The sequence below is a fragment of the Arachis hypogaea genome, chromosome 19 (genome assembly GCF_003086295.3).
Source record: "Arachis hypogaea cultivar Tifrunner chromosome 19, arahy.Tifrunner.gnm2.J5K5, whole genome shotgun sequence".
NCBI lineage: Eukaryota > Viridiplantae > Streptophyta > Magnoliopsida > Fabales > Fabaceae > Arachis > Arachis hypogaea.
In genome coordinates, this window is record NC_092054.1 from 56,523,377 (window position 1) to 56,543,038 (window position 19,662).

General features: G+C 35.9%; 1 protein-coding gene across 6 annotated transcripts; it reads left to right on the forward strand.

The window, feature by feature from the left end:
- The first annotated feature begins 13,169 nt into the window (after positions 1 to 13,169).
- Positions 13,170 to 18,040, forward strand: LOC112775487 (NADPH-dependent pterin aldehyde reductase). Of its 6 annotated transcripts, none has more exons than XR_011878040.1 (6): positions 13,190 to 13,421; positions 14,553 to 14,895; positions 15,353 to 15,673; positions 15,764 to 16,203; positions 17,183 to 17,473; positions 17,565 to 18,040. XR_011878040.1 is itself a non-coding variant. In XM_072228805.1 (5 exons), the coding sequence occupies exons 3-5, from the start codon at positions 15,476 to 15,478 to the stop codon at positions 17,250 to 17,252; spliced, it is 708 nt and encodes a 235-aa protein (XP_072084906.1). In that variant the 5' UTR covers positions 13,190 to 13,421; positions 14,553 to 14,895; positions 15,353 to 15,475; the 3' UTR covers positions 17,253 to 18,040. The 6 variants fall into 6 exon arrangements, 3 of the variants coding, with proteins under 3 accessions (XP_072084907.1, XP_072084906.1, XP_025674907.1); XR_003189571.3 differs by having other exon boundaries at positions 14,710 to 14,895; XR_011878041.1 differs by lacking the exon at positions 14,553 to 14,895 and having other exon boundaries at positions 13,170 to 13,421.
- The last annotated feature ends 1,622 nt before the right edge of the window (positions 18,041 to 19,662 follow it).

Consider the following 19,662-nt stretch of genomic DNA (forward strand, 5'->3'; position numbering starts at 1 on the left):
GTGGTTGAGGGTTGTGCATGGGGTATCTTTCATATCTTTGGGTTTGATATTCACATAGGGGAGAGTTTGGGGGAGGATTTGGCTCGTTGTAATATGGAAAAGATTGCTCATCCCTCCATCGATTCTCCCACTCAATGATGCAATCCCAACTCGAATTCATCATACCCTACAAAATACTTGATAAACCATTATTTTATAGTTTATCTTGTGCTCAATCGAGTGGTTTTTATCAAGTCTTTGCACACTTATTTATACAATTTGCATGGTTTTACAATTCCTTCCCAATTCTACTATATGATTGAAAACTTGCTTCCTAAGCCTTTAATTTGTGTATTTTAATTCTTCTTTATACCATTCGATGCTGTGATCTGTGTGTTCAGTGTTTTCAGGCTTTATAGGGCAGGAATGGCTTAGAGGATGGAGAGAAAGCTTGCAAAAATGGAAGGAACACAAGAAATAAAGGAGATAACCAGCGAGCATCGACGCGCATGCATGGCTTACGCGTGCGCGTGATTTGGAGAGTGATTTCAGGTTCATAAGGCAAGGATTGGACGGAAGGAGTGAAAAGAAAAGCATGCAAAATGGAGAATTCATGAAGAAATGAGGATTTGTAGAAATCTGCCAAGTGACGCATATACGTGGCCCATGCTTACACGTGGGAGGGACATCTGCCAAATGATACGTATACGTGGCCCATGCGTGCGCGTGGGAAGGAAATCTGCCAGGCGACACGTACGCGTGACCCATGTGTACACGTGACAAGCAGCACGTGACCAACTTTAACAGAAAACACTATGGGCAATTTCTGGACCTGCTGAAGCCCAATCCAACTCATTTCTGATGCTTTTGAACCCAAGGATGGCAAGGAAATGGGGGGAGCAATTAGTTTTAGGATAGCATCATGTAGTTTAGTTTTCTAGAGAGAGAAGCTCCCTCTTCTCTCTAGAATTGGGGTTCTTAGGATTAATTGCATCTTAGATCAAGGTTTAATTCATGCCTTGATTTACTTTTCCTTTACAAATTCTTGTTCTTTTGTCTTTACTTTCCTAGTTTAGTATTTTACTCCTTGTATTTGTCTTCTTTGTTGTTGATGCACTCTTGTTCTTTTTATTTCCTTTAATGCCATTTATGTTTCATTTCTTCTATTGTTTAATTGAATTGTTGTTGTTAATTCCTTGCGATTGGTAGTTGTTAGATTTTATCCTTGTTGTCATTTTATCTTGTTTTCTTTTTATGCCTTTCAAGTATTTGACAAAATGCTTGGAAGGATGTTAGAGTAGATTTTTGTGTTCTTGGCTTGGCATGGTAACTTAGGTGAACTTGAGTTCCTAATGTCCAAGTGATTGATGATTGGTGTCCATTGACTCTAGCTTCCACTAAGTTAATTAGTGAGGTTGCTAGGACATATGGATTAGGATTGATGTAGCTCATTTGACTTTCCTCCACTTGTTAGAGGATGACTTAATGGGATTTATCCTTGCAATTATCATGTTGTGGTTAGTGACAAGGATAAAGATCCTTAACCATCAACCCTTACTAAGACCTTTTTACCATTTGAGTTCCATTTACCTTCTTGCCATTTATTTTTTTCTTGTCTCTTATTCAAAACCCCAAAATCACTTTGTCATAACCAATAACATGAACACTTCCCCGTAATTTCTTGAGAGACGACCCGAGGTTTAAATATTTTGGTTATTTTTATTGGGGTTTGTACTTGTGACAAACAAATTAAACTTTGATTGAGGATTGTTGTTGGTTTAGAACTATACTTTCAACGAGATTTCATTGAGAAATTCTTTATCGACAATTTTCCAAAATCACACATCCACCATAATCCGAAACAACCAGTCACAATCACAAGTAATGAAATTCAAACACAATTAAGAGCAATTACAGCAAGTATGACAGTTAGCAGTTAAACAAAAATATTTATATAGGCAAACTAAACACAATATACATACCCAAACAATGTCACATAGATGCATCTGATGCATGTTTATTCCTAAAAAGACCATGAGCTCACGTGTTGGTTGGTTGCCCAAACCCAATAACATCCCCGAGATAGGCATTATGTATCGCCGCCCCTATCTCAGAAAACATCCCCTTCTATGAGAGTTATGTATCACCATCCTCATAGGGGATCATCCTTTCGGTCTCAAATGAGCGTCACATATCACCATCCTCACTGAGCCGTACTCGTAGTCTCACGTGGGCATTATATATCCGCGTCCCCACTGAGTTGTACCCTCAATCTCAAGTGGGTGTTATGTATCGACATCCCTAATGATTAAATTTGTTTCCTCCATGAGCGTTACGTATCATTGTCCTCATGGAAAACCCTCCTTTAGGTCTCAAGGTCTCAAGTGGGCGTTACGTATCATCGTTCCCACTAAGCCTCACGTACATTATCTCAAGTGTACATTATCTCAAGTGAGCATTACGTATCGCTGTCCTAACGAGATTGTGCTCAACATGAAATCTCAATATTCTTCAATTTTAATCATATTCACAATCAAACATTAATCAGGATTAATTAAGTCTCCGTTTTGTTTAACCAAGTTCTTAAAAAAATTTTAATTTCATTGTTGAATTTCGGGTCTTCCCAAAGTCTCGAAAATCATTCTATTTCGCCAATTAGATGTAAATACTTCAAATTCACTAAATCTTTTCAAAATATAACCCCTTTAATTAGCATTAATGGAACGAAACTTATTTCCAAATTTACCAAGTTTCCCAAAACTAACTTCAGTTCATTTTCAAGCTTAAAACTTTTTTTCTCAAACACTCGAAAAATCTTTTATTCTTAAATACACTTGCATTACTTTATTTTTCATTAAAATCCTCAAAACATCACTCTTTAATTCATATTAATTCAATAAAACTTATTTTTGTACAATTAAATACTCAAATCATAATTCTTTTTATAATTAACCAAACCAAAGTAAGTTAAATCTCCAATCTACTTCTATTACTTTAGTTTTCTCTAAAACTTCTCAAAAACACAGTCTCTAAACCAAAATTAATCAAACAAAACTCATTTTTATTCAATCAAGTACCCAAAACAAGTTTCAACTTCATTTCTTTAGTTAAAGATTTCCTCTCAAAAGAGACTAACAAATCATTTCATTTTACCAAATCAAATTCCAATGATTTAAATCCATTTAAATACTTATAAAAATTTCGACAGCATTCCCTTTAAAATGCAGACTTTGCCACCCTTCAAGGGTTTCAACCAAACCAACATTTCTCAACCCTTTTCTCAATATACCAAAACAAGCTCAAAATCTCGATAATCATATCATCATAATTCAATTTAACAATCGACACAACTCAATCAGAATTTCCAACAATAATAATTCCCAAATAACTTACAAACATACAATACCAAACTAATTGCAATCCAGTGCCCAAAATAAAGAAATCAAAATCACTAAAATTACAACAACTAATCATTTCCAATAAATCAACAAAACCAATTCAACAAAACCAATTAACAAACCAGAATATTCAGCCTTCTCAATTAATCAATAAATCAATTAAGCAAATAATTACATTAATCCAAAGCAACTTAGTTCAATCCATAAGACTTATGTAATAAAAAAAATATAATTTTTATATCAATACCGACTTATAATAATTCATGAAAAAAATAGTTTCAGAAAAATCTCCTACCTCAATCATGACTTAAATACGCCAAAAACTCCCCTTTGCTTTTATTTTGCCATAGCGACATCAGTTCTGGCAGTTTTTTGTAGCAACAAAAGCCACAAACGAAGCACGCAGTAATGGTACTCAATTCTAAGACATTAAATATCTTAAAATCTTTAACAAACTATAATCGAACACTAACGATGAGGGTTTCGGAACAAAATACACTTACTGTAATTAGGAAAAAATAGGGGAATAAAACGGCAGCTTCTTTGGTGACGATTTCCAACGAGTAAAATGGTGACATAGAGTTTTAGTGATGACGGAAAACCTTAGAGGCAACTGCAGTAAGAAAGAAGTGACAACAATATTCCCAGAAATTGAAGGAATGAAAACCAAAAGTAAGAACACCCTTACCAGTAGCAGTAGCGTTAGCTCAGCCAATTCCAACAGTGTTTTTCGGTGACCACAGCATCGTTCCCGATGGCCTCCGTCCATAACAACAGCGGCAACAGCTCAGGGGTGGCTGTGGTAGTGGCGGAGACAGCCCTCCTTTCCAGGATACAAGCTTCACATGCTTCCGTCTCTCACATGCAGTGACGGTGATGGCGTCTCCAGCGGCGGCAGTGATGGCTTCTCCAGCGGCGACGACGGTCTCGACGATGTGCATGTCAAAGACAGCTTGGTGGTGACGGCCAAGCTTCAGCGACGAGGCTCAACGGCATCGGACCTTTGGCGGCGGCAATGAGGAGCACGGCAGCGTGAGCTCCCTCTCCCTCTCATCACGTTTATCTCTCTCTTTTCCTCTTCCATTACAACAACAATGACGATATGCAGCTTGGCGACGATGGTGATGCGTGGTGGTGGCTGATGGTTTGGCGGTGGCTGCAACCTCCCCCTCTACCCAGTGATGCTCTCCTTCCTCTCCTTTTCTTCTTCTCTTCTTCCATGGTCTGTGTGTGTTACAGGTAGGGGTGGCAAGCGGGGAAGCCTGCCCCGACCCGCCCCGCCCCGCCAGAAGCCCGCCCTTAGGCGGGCTGGCCCACCCTGCCCCGCCTAGTGAGGTGGTCCTAAAATTCCAGCCCGCCCCGCCTAACGGCAGGTTGGCGGGCTAGCGGGCCAAGCCCGCCAAATATCCTCTTTTTTTTACTTTTAACTATTAAATAATATATATAAGGCATAAAAAAATCTCTTCTGTTTTTTACTTTTAACTATTATAATTTCTAAAAGTATAAACAAATTATAATTTTTATATTCATAAACATTAAAGTCTTTGTAATTATAAATATCTAATAAACATAATTATAAACCAAGTTTTCATCCAAAATATAATTATAAATATTGTTTCCAAAGCAAAATAAATATAATCCAAAACATAATTATAAATATTGTCTCTAAAACAAAATAAACATAATCCAAAACACTCAATTTTCATCTTCATTCTCTTGTAAGTTGGGTTGGGAGAAGTTGGATTTTGATAAAAAAAAATTGTAAAAATATCCCCTTGCTAAAAAATACTAAGCCCGACGGGGAAGCCCGCCCCGCTCCGCCAAAGCCCGCCAAAGCCCGTGGTTTAAGCGATGCGGGTTAAGCGGACTTTTGCTATTTGGCGGTCCCAATTTTCGAGCCCAACCCGCCTTTTTTAGCGGGTTATGCGACCGGCCCGGCGGGTTTAGGCCCGTTTGCCACCCCTAGTTGCAGGAGTGCGGGTGAAGGGGGAGTGTTGAGAGAATGAGGAGAGTGTTGTGGGGGTGTGTTTAGGAAGGGGGATGGCAGCTCGGGTTTGTGAAGGTGAGTGTAGTCTGTTTTAGGGTTAGGTTAGGATTTTGGGTAGTATATGAATTGTATAAAATTAAGGAGTAGAGTATTAATTTAAAACAAAATTTAATCAAACATTAATTATATATAAAAATATTAGTTATTCATCAATTTACAATTTATTCTCAAATAAATGCTATAATTCAAGAATTAGAGATAATAAAATTAATTTTTTTATTCATAAAATAAAGTTTAAAATCTAAATTAATTACCTCTTTATAAGATAATTTTTTAAAAATATAAATCATAAATATTTATCAATAATTTCAATTAACTTATAATTTAATTTCTAAATCCGGGTCTTACACACAAATATATTCTAACTAATCCTAACCCTTATCTCTTGTTTAATTCATCCCTTAAATACTTTAAACTCAAAAAATTACTCAAACAAATGGAGGAAAATGATTAATATTTTTAGTGTTTCTTGGCCGAAATAGTATCACAAAAAGTGATGAACTTAAATCACTTTGAACTTAAATTTCCTTGACTCCTTAGGTGTGCTCTATATGTGCTTCAAGAGGGATTTTCTTGACATGTAAGAGAGTGAGAATTTACCTTAAATTCAGTTAGAAAAAAAAAAGGGGATAAAGAACAAGGACTTATCTTGTTGGAATTTTGGTGAAAGTGCAAGAATTAGTAAGAATGAGCAAGGAGTTGTGCTTGAATGGCTTAGATTCTTGAAGAACACATGAAGAAGAATGTGGGCTGGAAGTGCGGAGAAAATGTGCAAAGTTCTCTTGTGGTAACTTTTTATAAATTTCTTGCTTAGTGATATTCTCTTAAATAAAATGTTGAAGTTTAACTTAATTAATGTGGTAAAAGGGTTTTGAAAAATCAAAGGAGAATGGTCTGAGAATAAGAGAGAAGGGGCGTGATTTTAAAAAAGCACAATCAGGCTCATAATGACGTGCTTATGTGCAGTTAACTATGGTTAGTACTTGGGGTTAAAAACACAGCTGAGAAGGATAAATAGCAGAGATCATCTTGGCTATATAAGTGAGAGAGAGGAACGAGTTGAGTGAGAAACAAGCAAGAGGATTCGGGGTCTCTAAGAGGTATTTGCGGTAAGGGTGTGCATGGGTCGGGTGAAACCAGGTTTGATGTGACCCAGATCTGACCCGAAATATATACCGGGCCTATTTATTAGACCCGAACCCGACCTTAGACCCAATGAAACCTATACACTTTCGGGCCACAATTATACCGGGTAAAAACCAGTGAAAACCGAGCCGTTAACATTACATTACCTTGATACCTTCTTATAAGCTAGCATGTGAAAATATCCAAATTTCCAAAACTCCAACCATTATTTGACATGGTAAAATTCACTTAAAAAAATATAACAAGAACTAACTCTTCTCTAAAATTAAAGCATAACCATAATCAATACTAATATTGTCTAATAACACCAAATATTTAAATCAATACAAATAACACAATATTATGCATTAGTGTAAAATCTTATGCATTTTAAACATAAAACATTAACTTATAGTTTTATAATAACTAATAACACAAAATATTAAGGTTTACAATACTTAAATTCCACATAAGAATAGCCATTATCCATCACTAATAACACAAAATATTAATTGTGTATGGTGACCGGGCCACCGGCCGAGTTCGGGTGACCCGAACCATGGCCCGGACCCGACCCAAAATAATGACCGGGTCTATTTTTGAGACCTTTACCTGGCCCTAGACCCAGTAAAATCACACCAAAATAGCTCCTAAAGTGTTCGGGGCCGGGCTGGGTCTTCGGACCGGGTCGGGCCATGCACACCTCTAATTTGCGGAATACTAGCCAGAAGTTCGCTTCGAATTAATTTTTACTGTGTGGTAAAATAATTAGTGGATGAGATTTATTATTAAAGGAATAAATCATGAATGAATGATTAATATTATTCTTGGGACATAATTAATAAGATAGAAATTATTTTTACTACTAGTTATGTGGTTTCAGGACATTGACTTCTTCTTGAGCGCGCAACACCATCACTAAATGTATTAAGATCAAATTTGAGCTATTAATTACTATTTTTTTATTTATTTTATTTTTTTATCATTGGACCTGCTTCACTAATTCTTAATGGGTTGTGGTCACAGATTTTGCAGAATAAATTATAGAATAACCAAAAAAATCAATTTACTAATAACTGAGTTCTTACATAAAAACTAAGGGATTAATTTGTCTTTTTCTCTAAAAATATAAAATTATTATTTAGTTACTTTTATTTTACAAACTTGAATTACATTTATCTTTCAATGTAATTGACTTTTGTTTCAAAACAGTCTCAAACTCTACCACAAATCAATCCCAATTTGTGGTATAATTTTTTTTATTTCAAAATTGAAAACTAAACTAGACCATTATAGAAAATCTAGTTTTATTTAAAAAAAAAAACAACTTTTGCCCGATTTAGCCCATTTTAAATTTAGACTTATAATACACAGACACAGACACAAAATATGATATGATATGGGATACGAGACACTCAGACATACAAATTTTAAAATCTTATAAGATATGAAAACACGATATATATATATATATATATATATATATATATATATATATATATATATATAAAATAAATGATCTTTTAATATTTTATTGATATTAAAATATAAAATAAATTTTTAACTATTTTTAATATCTTTTTTTAATTATTAAAAGTATTTAAAATATTTTTTATTTTAATAAATAATAATATATATTATTTCTAAACTTATTTCAAGAAAATATTTTAAGAATAAGGCTGGACACACTGACATGTGATATTATTTAAGTGTGTCCAAAGAAGAATTTTTTACTTTTCCTTAAAATACGATTGGACACAGCTAACGTGGCGGATGAGGGTCGATGAGTGTCATGTCTGAAATATGTCCGACACACAAACACGATAACTCAACGAAGTGTACGTGCTTCATAGATTTAGACTAAACAACCCGTTTCATATCATATTCTCAAAGTTCAAATCCTAAGTCCTTAATGCCTTTTCCTCTGTGATTACTGGGGTGTCGCTGTCGTCGTTGTTGGTTGATGTCGTAGTTATGGGTGGCAAACGGGCCGAAATTCGCTAGGCCGTCCCGCGTAACTCGCCAAAAAAGGTGGGTCGGGATAGAAATTTGAAACTGCCATAATTAAAAAGTCTGCGTAATCCACATCACTTAATCTGCATGCTTTGGCGGGTTTTGGCCGGGGGGGCGAGCTTCCCCGGCGGGCTTGTCTTTTTTGCAATTAAAGATGTTTTAAGTTATAATTTCGATTATGTTCTATGTTTGATTGATTAGAAATTTAAAGATGTTTAATTATATATTTTGGACAATGTTTATTTTATTTTTTACAATGTTGGTTTTGTTATTTTGTTTCAAAAAAACTTGGTTGATGATTTATGTTTATTATATATTAGAATTTTAAAGACTTTGATGTTTATGAAATTTAGAAATTATAATTTTTTATGTCTTTAGAAATTATATGTATTGTTTAATATTTAATGATTTATTAATAAAAATAATAAAAAACTAATTAAAAAAAAAAGAGAATTGGCGGGCTTAGCTCGCCAACCTCTAACCTGTCATTAGGTGGGACGGGGGAGGAATTTGAGACCGCCTCATCAGGCGGGGCGGGGCAGGCCAACCCGTCTAATGGCAGACTTTTGGCGAAGCGTGGCGGACTAGCCCGCTTGCCACCCATCGTCATAGTTCAGGGTATTTGCTTAATGCTTACTAATCTATGTTTTTGATTATGTGTTAGTTGTTACTTTGGTGACATTAAATTATATAATGTGTTGAAACTTGGTTTTGTTTTAGATTAGTATATGCAAATAACTTTAGTTGTCAGAACCGGATCGACCTGTCTAGTTAGACTAGAAACTCGGTGAACCGGTGACAAAGCTGGTCCTGGCAAGTTACCTGATCGGATAAAGAATTAAACCGATGAGACTTAGTTTGAACCATTCGATTCTGACAAAAACTGGCAACTTAGTGGGTTTGAAAACTTGGGCCTGTTCGAACTCTTTTTATTTCTCCTCCAACCTAAAACGTCATCGTTTTGACGTTTTTTTTTTCTTTAAAAAGAAACCCTATAAGGCTAAAATGGCTAGCTTGAAGTACATCCCATTTTTCCAAACTCCCAAATGGCCAAGCCCCCCTGAGTTAGTAAGACTTAACCCTCTCTCAGTCTCACTGTGACTCACAGAAGCTCACAGCATGTGACCACCTACCAGTGCCATCGCCACCACACGATTGCTGCGACGTTGTTGGCTACTCTGACTTGTCTCGATGCCCTCTGTGCATCTAAACTCATTGCCTCCTATCCTGTGCGTCAGTCGTCGTCGTTGTCATTGTCGTGTCTCTGGTCGTCCATGTCGTCGTCGTTGTTACGTCTCTGGTCATCCTTGTCATCATTGTCGTGGTTGCCGTGCTTGGTCTCCAGTCACCGTCTTCTCTGCCTGCCGTGCATCAGGTATGTGTTTTTAACTTTTTTTAAGTTATTAAGTATGTCAATTAGAATTAATTGATTAATGATGTTGATTATTTAAATCTGTTGATTATATTTAGTTAATTATAATTTATAACTTGTTGATTTCTGCTAGATTATTCAATTTTTTATTTTATAGTGTAATATATTGTTGTTATATGTTGTTGCTATTGTATATGTTATATATTATTCCTAGTAGATTATTGTTGTATATTTTATATTTTTTATTTATATGAGATCAAATTAATCAGTTTAACCAATAACTTACCGAGTAAACCAGTAATTTAGTTACCTAATAATCTAACTGATTTGATTACGAATTTGATTCTAACCACTATACAAACAACAAAATAAAATTAAAAGATAATAAGTGGACTTATGATTAGAGGTAGCACAACTCTATACAGTGCATACTTTCTCAATAATATCACTTTAAATAAAAACTCAAAAATGGAGAATTATTTCCACAAACAAAAATCCGGAGCGAAATCCCCCCACGAAACAAACTACTTCGTCCCTCCAACTAGATTGAAGGATTTTCGGCCAATAAGCCTTTGTAATGTAATTTATAAGCTAGTGACTAAAGTGCTGGTTAATAGATTACGACCATTTTGGATGAGATTGTTAGCCCAACCCAAGGAAGGTTTATTCATGGTAGAGGAGCGCCTGATAATATTATTGTGGCCCAAGAAGTTCTTCACTTTCTTAAGTGGACAAAGTCTAGAAAAGGAGCTATGACTTTTAAGATTGATTTAGAAAAGGCTTATGATAGAGTTGATTGGAATTTTCTTGAGCACACTCTTGAATCTTTTGGCTTTCCTTCACTAATTATCCGGCTTGTAATGAATTGTGTTCAGGCCTCAAATCTTTTCATCCTTTGGAATGGGAATAGATTGGACAGCTTCCAACCTCGCAGAGGGCTCAGGCAAGGAGATCCAATTTCTTCTTATTTATTTGTTTTGTGCATGGAGAGATTGGCGTGCTTCATTTCCAAACAAGTTGACGAGGGTATTTGGGATGGTGTTGCTGTTTCTAGAGGGGGACCTAGAGTTTCTCACTTGATGTTTGCAGAGGACCTCCTCCTTTTTTGTAAAGCAAAGAAAAATCAAGTTCAGAATATTGTGCACACCTTGGAGTTGTTCTACGAAGCTTCAGGTATGAAGGTTAACATTGAAAAGTCTAAAGCTATTTGTTCTAGAAATATCTCTAATAGAAGAAAGAAAATATTGTTTGGTATTTCTCATATTCCTTTTACTAGTGACCCAGGCAAATACTTGGGGGTGAACCTTAATCATCCTCGAGCTGCTAGGTCTATTTTTGTCGGACTCTTTAGAGAAGATCAAGAATAGGCTGCCTAGTTGGAAAGGTCGGCTCCTTAACAGAGCAGGCAGGCTTTGCTTAATTAAATCTGTTGCTTCTTCTCTTCTTATTTATCAGATGCACGTGACTCTTTTTCCTACTTAGGTTTGTCAAAAGATTAATTATGTGCTTAGACAATTCTTGTGGAAGGAAAAGGTGGGGGAGCGTTGCTTAAATTATGTCAAATGGAGCAAAGTTGTCACTCCAAGAAAATATGGAGACTTGGGAATTAAAGATACCCAATGTGTAAATTTTGCTTTATTAGGAAAGCTTGTTTGGCAATTACTGCATAATAAAGATAAGTTTTGGGTAAGAATTATGTTGGCAAAATATTTATCTGGGAGTTCTTGCTTTTCACCCAATTTTTCTAATAATGTTTCAAGCACTTGGCGAGCGATTTATAAGACAATAGAAAAGTTTCGTGATGGTTTTGATTTGTGTACAAGCAGGATATCTCAATCCTTTTGGTATCATGCTTGGCGACCATGTGGAACGCTAGCTCCTTTGGTTCCTTTTGTGCACATCTCTGATTCTCACTTGAAGCTAGAAGATGTTTGGCACCATGGACATTTGCGATGGGATATTCTTTGCACAATGATTCTGTAAGAAGTTAAACTTGATTTAATGCTCTTTGATCCTATCAAGTAGGCAGGAGATAAAACAGGTTGGTTTTGGACAAACTCAAATACTCTCACCTACTCGACTAAAAGCGGTATGAATGGCTATTGAAGAAGAAATTTGGCTGGAATGTTAATGAAAATTGGCTTTAGTTTTGGCGCTTGAGAATACCGGAGAAGATAAAGTGTCTGCTCTGGCTTTGTCTCAACAATGGAGTTTTCACAGTTAGTTACTGATTTCAAAGAGGTCTTGCTACTTCTGATTTTTGTCAGAGATGTTATCTTGCTCTAGAGGATATTAACCACTGCTTTAGGACTTGCCAAAAAGCTCGTCAGATTTGGATTTGCTTAAATTTGGGAATGGCCACTGAGGACTCTAGTTTGGATTTTGTGTCTTGGATTCGTTCTAACCTCAACAAAAATGAGTTTCTCTTTGCAGCGGCCTTTTGGTGGATTTGGAGGAATAGGATCAATGACATCTTCCATCAAGATGATCTATGGAGTAAGGAGAAAATTGTTCACTTAGTTAAACATGCTGCTCGAGATTTTTCTAAGGTTGTTACCAACCAAAAACATATTATTCCTTCCTCTTTGCAATATAACTGGGAACCACCTCCAATAAATATCTGTAAAGTGAACTGCGATGCAAGCGTTTTTTAAAATGAGCAATTAGCTGGCTTTGGATGTATTATTAGAGACAGCATGAGAATTTGGATGAAAGGTTGTTCTGCCAGTATACCTCTTTCTAGTATTCTTTGTTGTGAGCTTCATGCTATTTGGAGAGGGCTTGTTATGACTTGGGATTGCGAATGCAAAGAGGTCATATGTGAAACTGATAATCTTGATGCATTTCTTTTTGTTTCACGAGGCACAACCAGCATGATTAGGAATGACTCTGATCTACTTGACAAAATCAAAGAGATGCTTCAACGCAATTGGACAGCTACTTTAGTGCTTATCCAGCGCACAGCAAACAGAGTGGCTGATTTAATGGCTAAGACTGCTGCTTTAAACAAGCAGGTGTACCTAGAGTGATTACTACCCCCTAATAATTTAGACATTATTATTAGAAAAAAGTACTACTCTTTCTGGTAAATCATTTTTCTTTGTGTTATGTTTAGTCACCAAAAACTACTTCGTCCATGCTAATTTTTTTAAATATTTAAATTTATTTAATTATTCTTAATAATTTTTTTCTACTTGCGGGCTTTTTAGTCATTTCAAATGTGATATATATAGATAAGCCCAAACTCTTATCCTCATCTGTGTCTTCCCTTTATCATAGCTGTGCGCCGCGCCCTCCTACTCCAGTTCTCTCCAGCTCTCTGCAGCCATCGCGTTCATCACTGTGCGCCGTCTCCCCTCACCGCGCAGTCTCCCCTCCCGCGCCTCACCCTCACCGCGTCGCCCGCCGTCACCCGCCGTCACTGCGCCGTATCTGCATCTGCGCTGCTTGCCGCCCCCTGCCGGTTGTTCCTCCTCCTCCACTTCAGGTTGGATACTCTCTCTCTCTCTCTCTCCCTCGCTGTGATCTATTGATTTTTTTTTTATTATCAGCTTGAATTTTTATATATGGGTGAAGTAGCCTCCAATGCCCTTCCTTTTCCGCCTACTTCTAACAGGCAGTGAGAAATCGATGATCTATTTTGGTACTGGATGAGTTCATTCACCTGAGTTAGCGGTATCGGATTAGGTTGGTCCAGTGTAGTCAAGCTGGTTGGTTTTCCAATGGCCTTGAGCCGTATTAGTCAGGATTTTGATAATAGGGTTTATCTTGATGACTCCTTATTAATCTTTTCAAAAGGTGTTTCTTTGATCTTTCATTCATGAGATAGGCTAGTGTTTATGGCCCTTTCTCTTAGGGTTTGTGCTTTCTCTAACTGATGTGCTGATTGAGAAGTTACATAACTTTGTTATTTTTCTTAGCTTATTGAAACTCACTGAATCAGTAGGATGTATTTACTTATAGTCTCTTGCATTGGTTATGGAAACTTGATTACACTAAATGTATTAAGAGTAGGAAATTTTCATTTTGGTATGTAGTAACCTATTAACCTGCCTGAACTCGCATAATTTTGAGGGATAGATAGTAGGCAAAAAAGGAAAGGTAAGAGAAGGGTAGGCGGAGAGGAAGAATAATGTGTTAAGGGGGTTTAGATGTTTGAGAGTTTTAAGAAGAAAAGTGAAAGTAGGCTTCTATGAGATTACACCTTGTTTGGCCTTGTTTAATCTTTTGTTAAAACTGAAAATAAGCAGGTGAGGTTTTGTTTGCTGTGGGATGTAACTATATCATTCATCTTTTACTCTATGCAATTCATTGGATGGATTTATTTATTCCCTCCATTTCTTATTGATGATCTTTTTTCAATTTTTTTAATGCATATATAAATCAATGAAATCTGGATTTGCTGAGTTAATTTCTGTTGATTGCTAATTATTTATTATAAGTTGTATAGAACAAAGCAAATTAATTTCTGTTGATTGCTGAATTAATTTCCCCCATATTGGATGATAGGGAATTGAAAGTTTAGGTAATTACCTTTTTCTTGAAAAATTCTTATTTAATATCTTGTATTCGTTCATGATGTATTTTAACATATTTCTGTATTGTGTTATTTTAACAGATAACTTGGACAGAGAACTTGTAGTTGTACTGTGTTATGTATTGTGATATTGAATTTCAATTAATTTGTAATCTTGGACAAGATGTATTTGTATGATGCTCTGATGTTTTATGATTTTTTTACCTTTTTTAAAATTTTTTCATTATGATTTTCAAAGAAATTATCAAGGGAGGAGATGGGAATGGGGCCTTGCGGGGAATGCAGGGAATGGAGATGGGGGTAAATATCCCCTCACGGCAGGGATTGGGGGTGAGGACGTGGAGAAGATCAGGGTTCTGGGGTGGGGAGTAGGGAGGCATCCCCCGCCCCACCCTGCTCTGCTGCATTGCCATCCCTACTTCTGGTTGGTGTTTATTATTTCTTTTTCTGCGAATAGTGTGAGCAATGCATATATATTTCTTAAATCCTGTGATAGTCTATAATTTAGGGATTGAGGTCAAGAGAGGTGAATTTGCAGTAGCCCACTGTTTCTACTGCTGTTTGTGGAAAACAAATTTTCTTAGGAAAATGATGCGAAGGGTTTCCAGATCAATTATACAAGATCACATTCTCTCTGGTTTACTTTTCATGATTCTACAGATTGTTTCGCTTGCATGGATTAAAATTTTTGAAGAGTTTCCAGATTTTGCTTCACTTTTGTAACTTGTATTCGTAACTGCTATTGATGTTATGGAGTTAGTTGATTGAACGTTGTACTGCTTGAAACTGTTGATTAGTGACTAATGCAAGTTCTATGATTTTCTAGTTTAGAACTGAGATTTGATTTTTCAATTGTTTTTCATTTGGCATGTATTTTGCAGGTCATGCGTAGTTCTAAAGAAACAGTCTTTCAGCTGGGATGTTGAAAATATAAACAAGGCATTCTTATTTTCTATTTCCCTGCACGTATTTTAATGTGAGTGATATTGCTCTTAAGGTCTTTTATGGATGCAATTGGAAGTCGAACAGTGCTGATAACAGGGGTCAGCAGAGGGCTGGGAAGAGCGCTGGCCCTTGAGTTGGCCAACAGAGGCCACAACATAATTGGCTGTTCCCGCGCCCAAGATGCCCTCAACTCCCTCCACTCCCAACTCTCTTCTTCCAATCCCAATCACAATCACTTGTTCCTTAATGCCGACGTGGTTGGTTACGTCCCTTTCTTCACTCTTCTCTATTCTATGATCAAATATTTATTTAATTATTATTGTCATTGAACATGTGATTTTTTATAGAGGTTGAATAGCAGTGTTGAAGAGTTGGCGCAAACTGTGATGGAGAAGACGGGTGTTCCTGATATCATAGTGAACAATGCAGGAACAATAAACAAGAATAACAAGATCTGGGAGGTGCCGCCAGAAGAGTTTGATAGTGTCCTAGACACAAATGTCAAAGGTACTGCCAATGTGCTTCGCCACTTTGTCCCTCTCATGATTGCTGCAAAGAAGCAGGGCATAATCGTCAATATATCATCTGGCTGGGGCAGATCTGGAGCTGCATTGGTTGCACCTTACTGTGCGTCAAAATGGGCCATTGAAGGTCTGAGCAGGTCTGTGGCTAAGGAGTTGCCAGAAGGAATGGCCATTGTTGCACTTAATCCAGGTGTGATCAACACTGACATGCTTGCCTCCTGCTTTGGTACTTCTGCAGCTCTCTATCAAGCACCTGAAGCTTGGTATGAACATTTAGTTTCTCTGCACCCTTCTCGTATTTTACAATCGGTTTTCTAATGGCATGGCATGGCGTCAAATAATGTTTTGTTAATGTCCTTCCCTTAACTTTTCTCTCTCCTTTTTTGAATGACCAAAGGATCTGAGCCTTGATTAAATCATTTCCTTCCCATGTCTTTGTGGGAGGTGGGGAAGGGCATGCTCATGATGAGAAACCTAAAATGCCAAGGTGTTAATTTAGATAGTGTAGATAACTTTAATCAAATAATATATGTTGTCAAGATAGAATGCATGTCATGGCATCAAATAATGTTTTCTTAATGTCCTTCCCTTGACTTTCCTCCTTTTTAGAATGACCAAAGGATCTGAGCCATGATTAAATCGTTTCCTCCCATGTCTTTGTGGGAGGTGGGGAAGGGCATGCTCATGATGAGAAACCTAAAATGCCAAGGTGTTAATTTAGATAGTGTAGATAAGTTTAATAAAATAATATATGTAATAAATAACTTTATTCAAATAATATATGTTGTGAAGATAGCATTCATAAAAATCAAAATTTTGCATTTGTGATTTACAAAGGTGTTAGTTTGTCTACGTGTGTTTTTCTTCAACTATAAAAATGAGAAAATATATTATCTAAAGTATAGATCTAAACATGGGGTTTCAGTAGAGAAGCAACACTTTGTTGCTTCTGCCCCCTCAGGCTCGGGGGCCATGATGGCTTTCCGGCTTTCCGCAAAGGGAATGCAAACATTGGGGTCATACTAAAGTTTCCAAGAAGACAATCTATGAAACACTCATAATATGAGTGAAAACAATATTTTTGTTATAGCCAAATGATGGTTTGGGTTATGGAGAAATACAGCAAAACACAAAATAGATATGTTTAACCATATGGAAAAGTTTAAGTAACATGGGTGTGTTTGTATTTGGTCAATGCAGTGTAGTGACAGTTATCGATGCATTTATTATTTCATTTATCAGGGCTCTCAAGGCAGCAACCATGATACTAAATCTCACATCAGCAGACAATGGAGCATCTCTAACTGTCTGAGGTAAAGAGTCCAAGATATACTAAAATGAGGACTTTCAGCAGTCTTGAAAGAGATTGAAATTGTGAAGATCAAAAGAATTAAAACAAGGGGAGTAGAACTAATTGCACTTCTCTTCAAACTCTCTGAAACTACCCTCTCTGTCATTGGCTTCCACCATCTCCCCTGGCCCTCTTTTGCACTAGCTCCAATGACTAACTTCCACCGTCAATAATGAGCCATGGTTTGTGCTGCTCTCTTTCTGTTGGATTTTAAATTTTGTTGCAAGTGGTTACTAATAGTGCATTTTCTGATAACCACTGGCGAAAGGGAAGATGTTGATGGATGGTTATGGGATGGCGCTTTCCCTCTTTCATCAATGTTAGGCAAAAAGAAGATGATGGAGTGATGGTTCTGTTCTCCCTCTATTTATTTTATTTTAGTATTATTATTTTTTGCGTTGGGCTCATGGTGGTGTTCTCATGGTGGCGTTCTTGTTTTCACTTTCTTTTCTGTTTTGGGTTTTACGTCTCGGTGTGCTTTCTGGATTTAGAGAGCGAGGCAAAGTAGAAGAGAATTCTCGTGTTTATCACCATGTATTTTGCTACTTTTTTTTTCCCAAAATTTTCTAGAGTGTACCTACTTAAGTTGTCTTGTTAAAGATGAACGTAGTATTTTGTCTCAATGGTCTGAGACTGGAAGCTTTATGTCGTATTACTTGTGTACCTATTATTTGTTGGAGTTTGCTATTGCCGTTGGATTTCTTTCTCCATAATTGTTATTTTTTATGCACGCAAGGTGTTTGCTCTAATGGCTTAACAGTTGTCATTACTCATTAGATCTGTGATTATCTTAGTTGAATATGGATGGTTCTTGTTATGGTTTTAAGCTTTTAGCAATGGCATATTTAGGAACTTTAATGTGGTTTCATGGTTATAGTTCTTAATTTGTAGCGATGTGTCTATGACAAATATCAATTAGAATATATTTATTTATATTAATATTTCATTTTTTTATTTTCGAATTTGAATTTATTTGTTTTTTGCGATTCTCTGTCTTAAATACTAATGTTGATAACAGTATTGAAAACAAATATAATTCGATTGTGAAGAAATTGATATTTTTTTATTTAATGTTACAGAGATAATTTTTAACAATTAGTGAGTTCGTTAAACATACTCATTTAATTAACAATTAGTCTGTGAACTGTCATTCGTTGCTCGTGTCGGTATGTTGGAAAGAGAAAAAATGCATAACGAAATGGTATAGAAACAGTAAGTGGCTTTTGATTTCCGCAACTAGGATTATAGAAAGAAATTAATGAGGTGGTGTATGTCAGAGTGGTAGATTTGAAGATTATCTTAATGCGGCTAAAGGGGGACGTGAACTATATCAAACTTAAGATCCTAGACACCTTTTTCAGATAATTTAGAAGTTGGACTTTGCAGCATGAAATTAAGCTTCCTAAATATAGAGTACGCATTTGATCTCAACGAATTTTAAGTTGAATATTTTAGTTTTTAACAAATTTTTATTACATTATTTTATTAGAAAATGATTTTATTAGATTTGATTACAAAAGGGTTATCTATGACAATTGATTGTACGCAAAATACAATGTTGAAGTATAATTTTCATGATTCTAAAAATTGTATTGAACTGGTCCATTTAACCAGGTTAATGGAAATCATTCACTTGATGGATTTAGTTTATACCAAAAAACCAGTTAAAGAATTGGTAAAATTGGTAAATTGGCTGAATAAGTTATTTTTATTGAAAATCGGTTAAAAATTTATTTTTTAATATAAATATATTATTTTCTTATATCCCATTGAACCTTTTATATATTTGAACCTCTAGTTTTGTCAGTGTAATGATCGAATCTTGATAATGTTTATGACCAGGAAACACAAACAAATTCTTGAAGAGCCAAAACAAAGTGAGATTAATTGATAAAATGGCTACCCCTTCAACTCATTATTGGTGGGTGGAACGTAATTAAGAATCTTAATAGCCCCATTATGACGGAGATCGTGAATTTCACGATAAACAAAGGAATTTGAAGCTGGAAATGATCCTCCACTGCCAAAGCCCAATGCGAGCGTCCAGTTCCTTCTAGTGTTATTGGCTAAGGGCGGCCAAGGACGCAGCAAGAAATTGAATAAATACTTAGCCGTCATGATTCAGGTGTTAGATAAGAATCAGAATGAATTCATTTTCTTTGCCCTCTATCTAATATGTGCTTCAAATGTTTCAAATGTTTGTAATACGAAGTATTTAAGTATTATTTAAAAATTATTAGTTTATATTTTTAAAATATTTAATTTAATTTAATATATTTTAATTTTATTTATTTAGTTACTAAATTGGATTTCATGTTTGTAGATTTAGGATTTTTTGTTTTAATCTAATAAGAGGTTATAAATACCTCAT

Coding starts and splice junctions, on each gene's coding strand:
- LOC112775487 (XM_072228806.1), top strand. CDS start 15,476: ATGGATGCAATTGGAAGTCGAACAGTGCTGATAACAGGGGTCAGCAGA. Junction 15,674..15,763: donor TGTTCCTTAATGCCGACGTG/GTTGGTTACGTC, acceptor GATTTTTTATAG/AGGTTGAATAGCAGTGTTGA. Junction 16,204..17,182: donor TATCAAGCACCTGAAGCTTG/GTATGAACATTT, acceptor TTCATTTATCAG/GGCTCTCAAGGCAGCAACCA.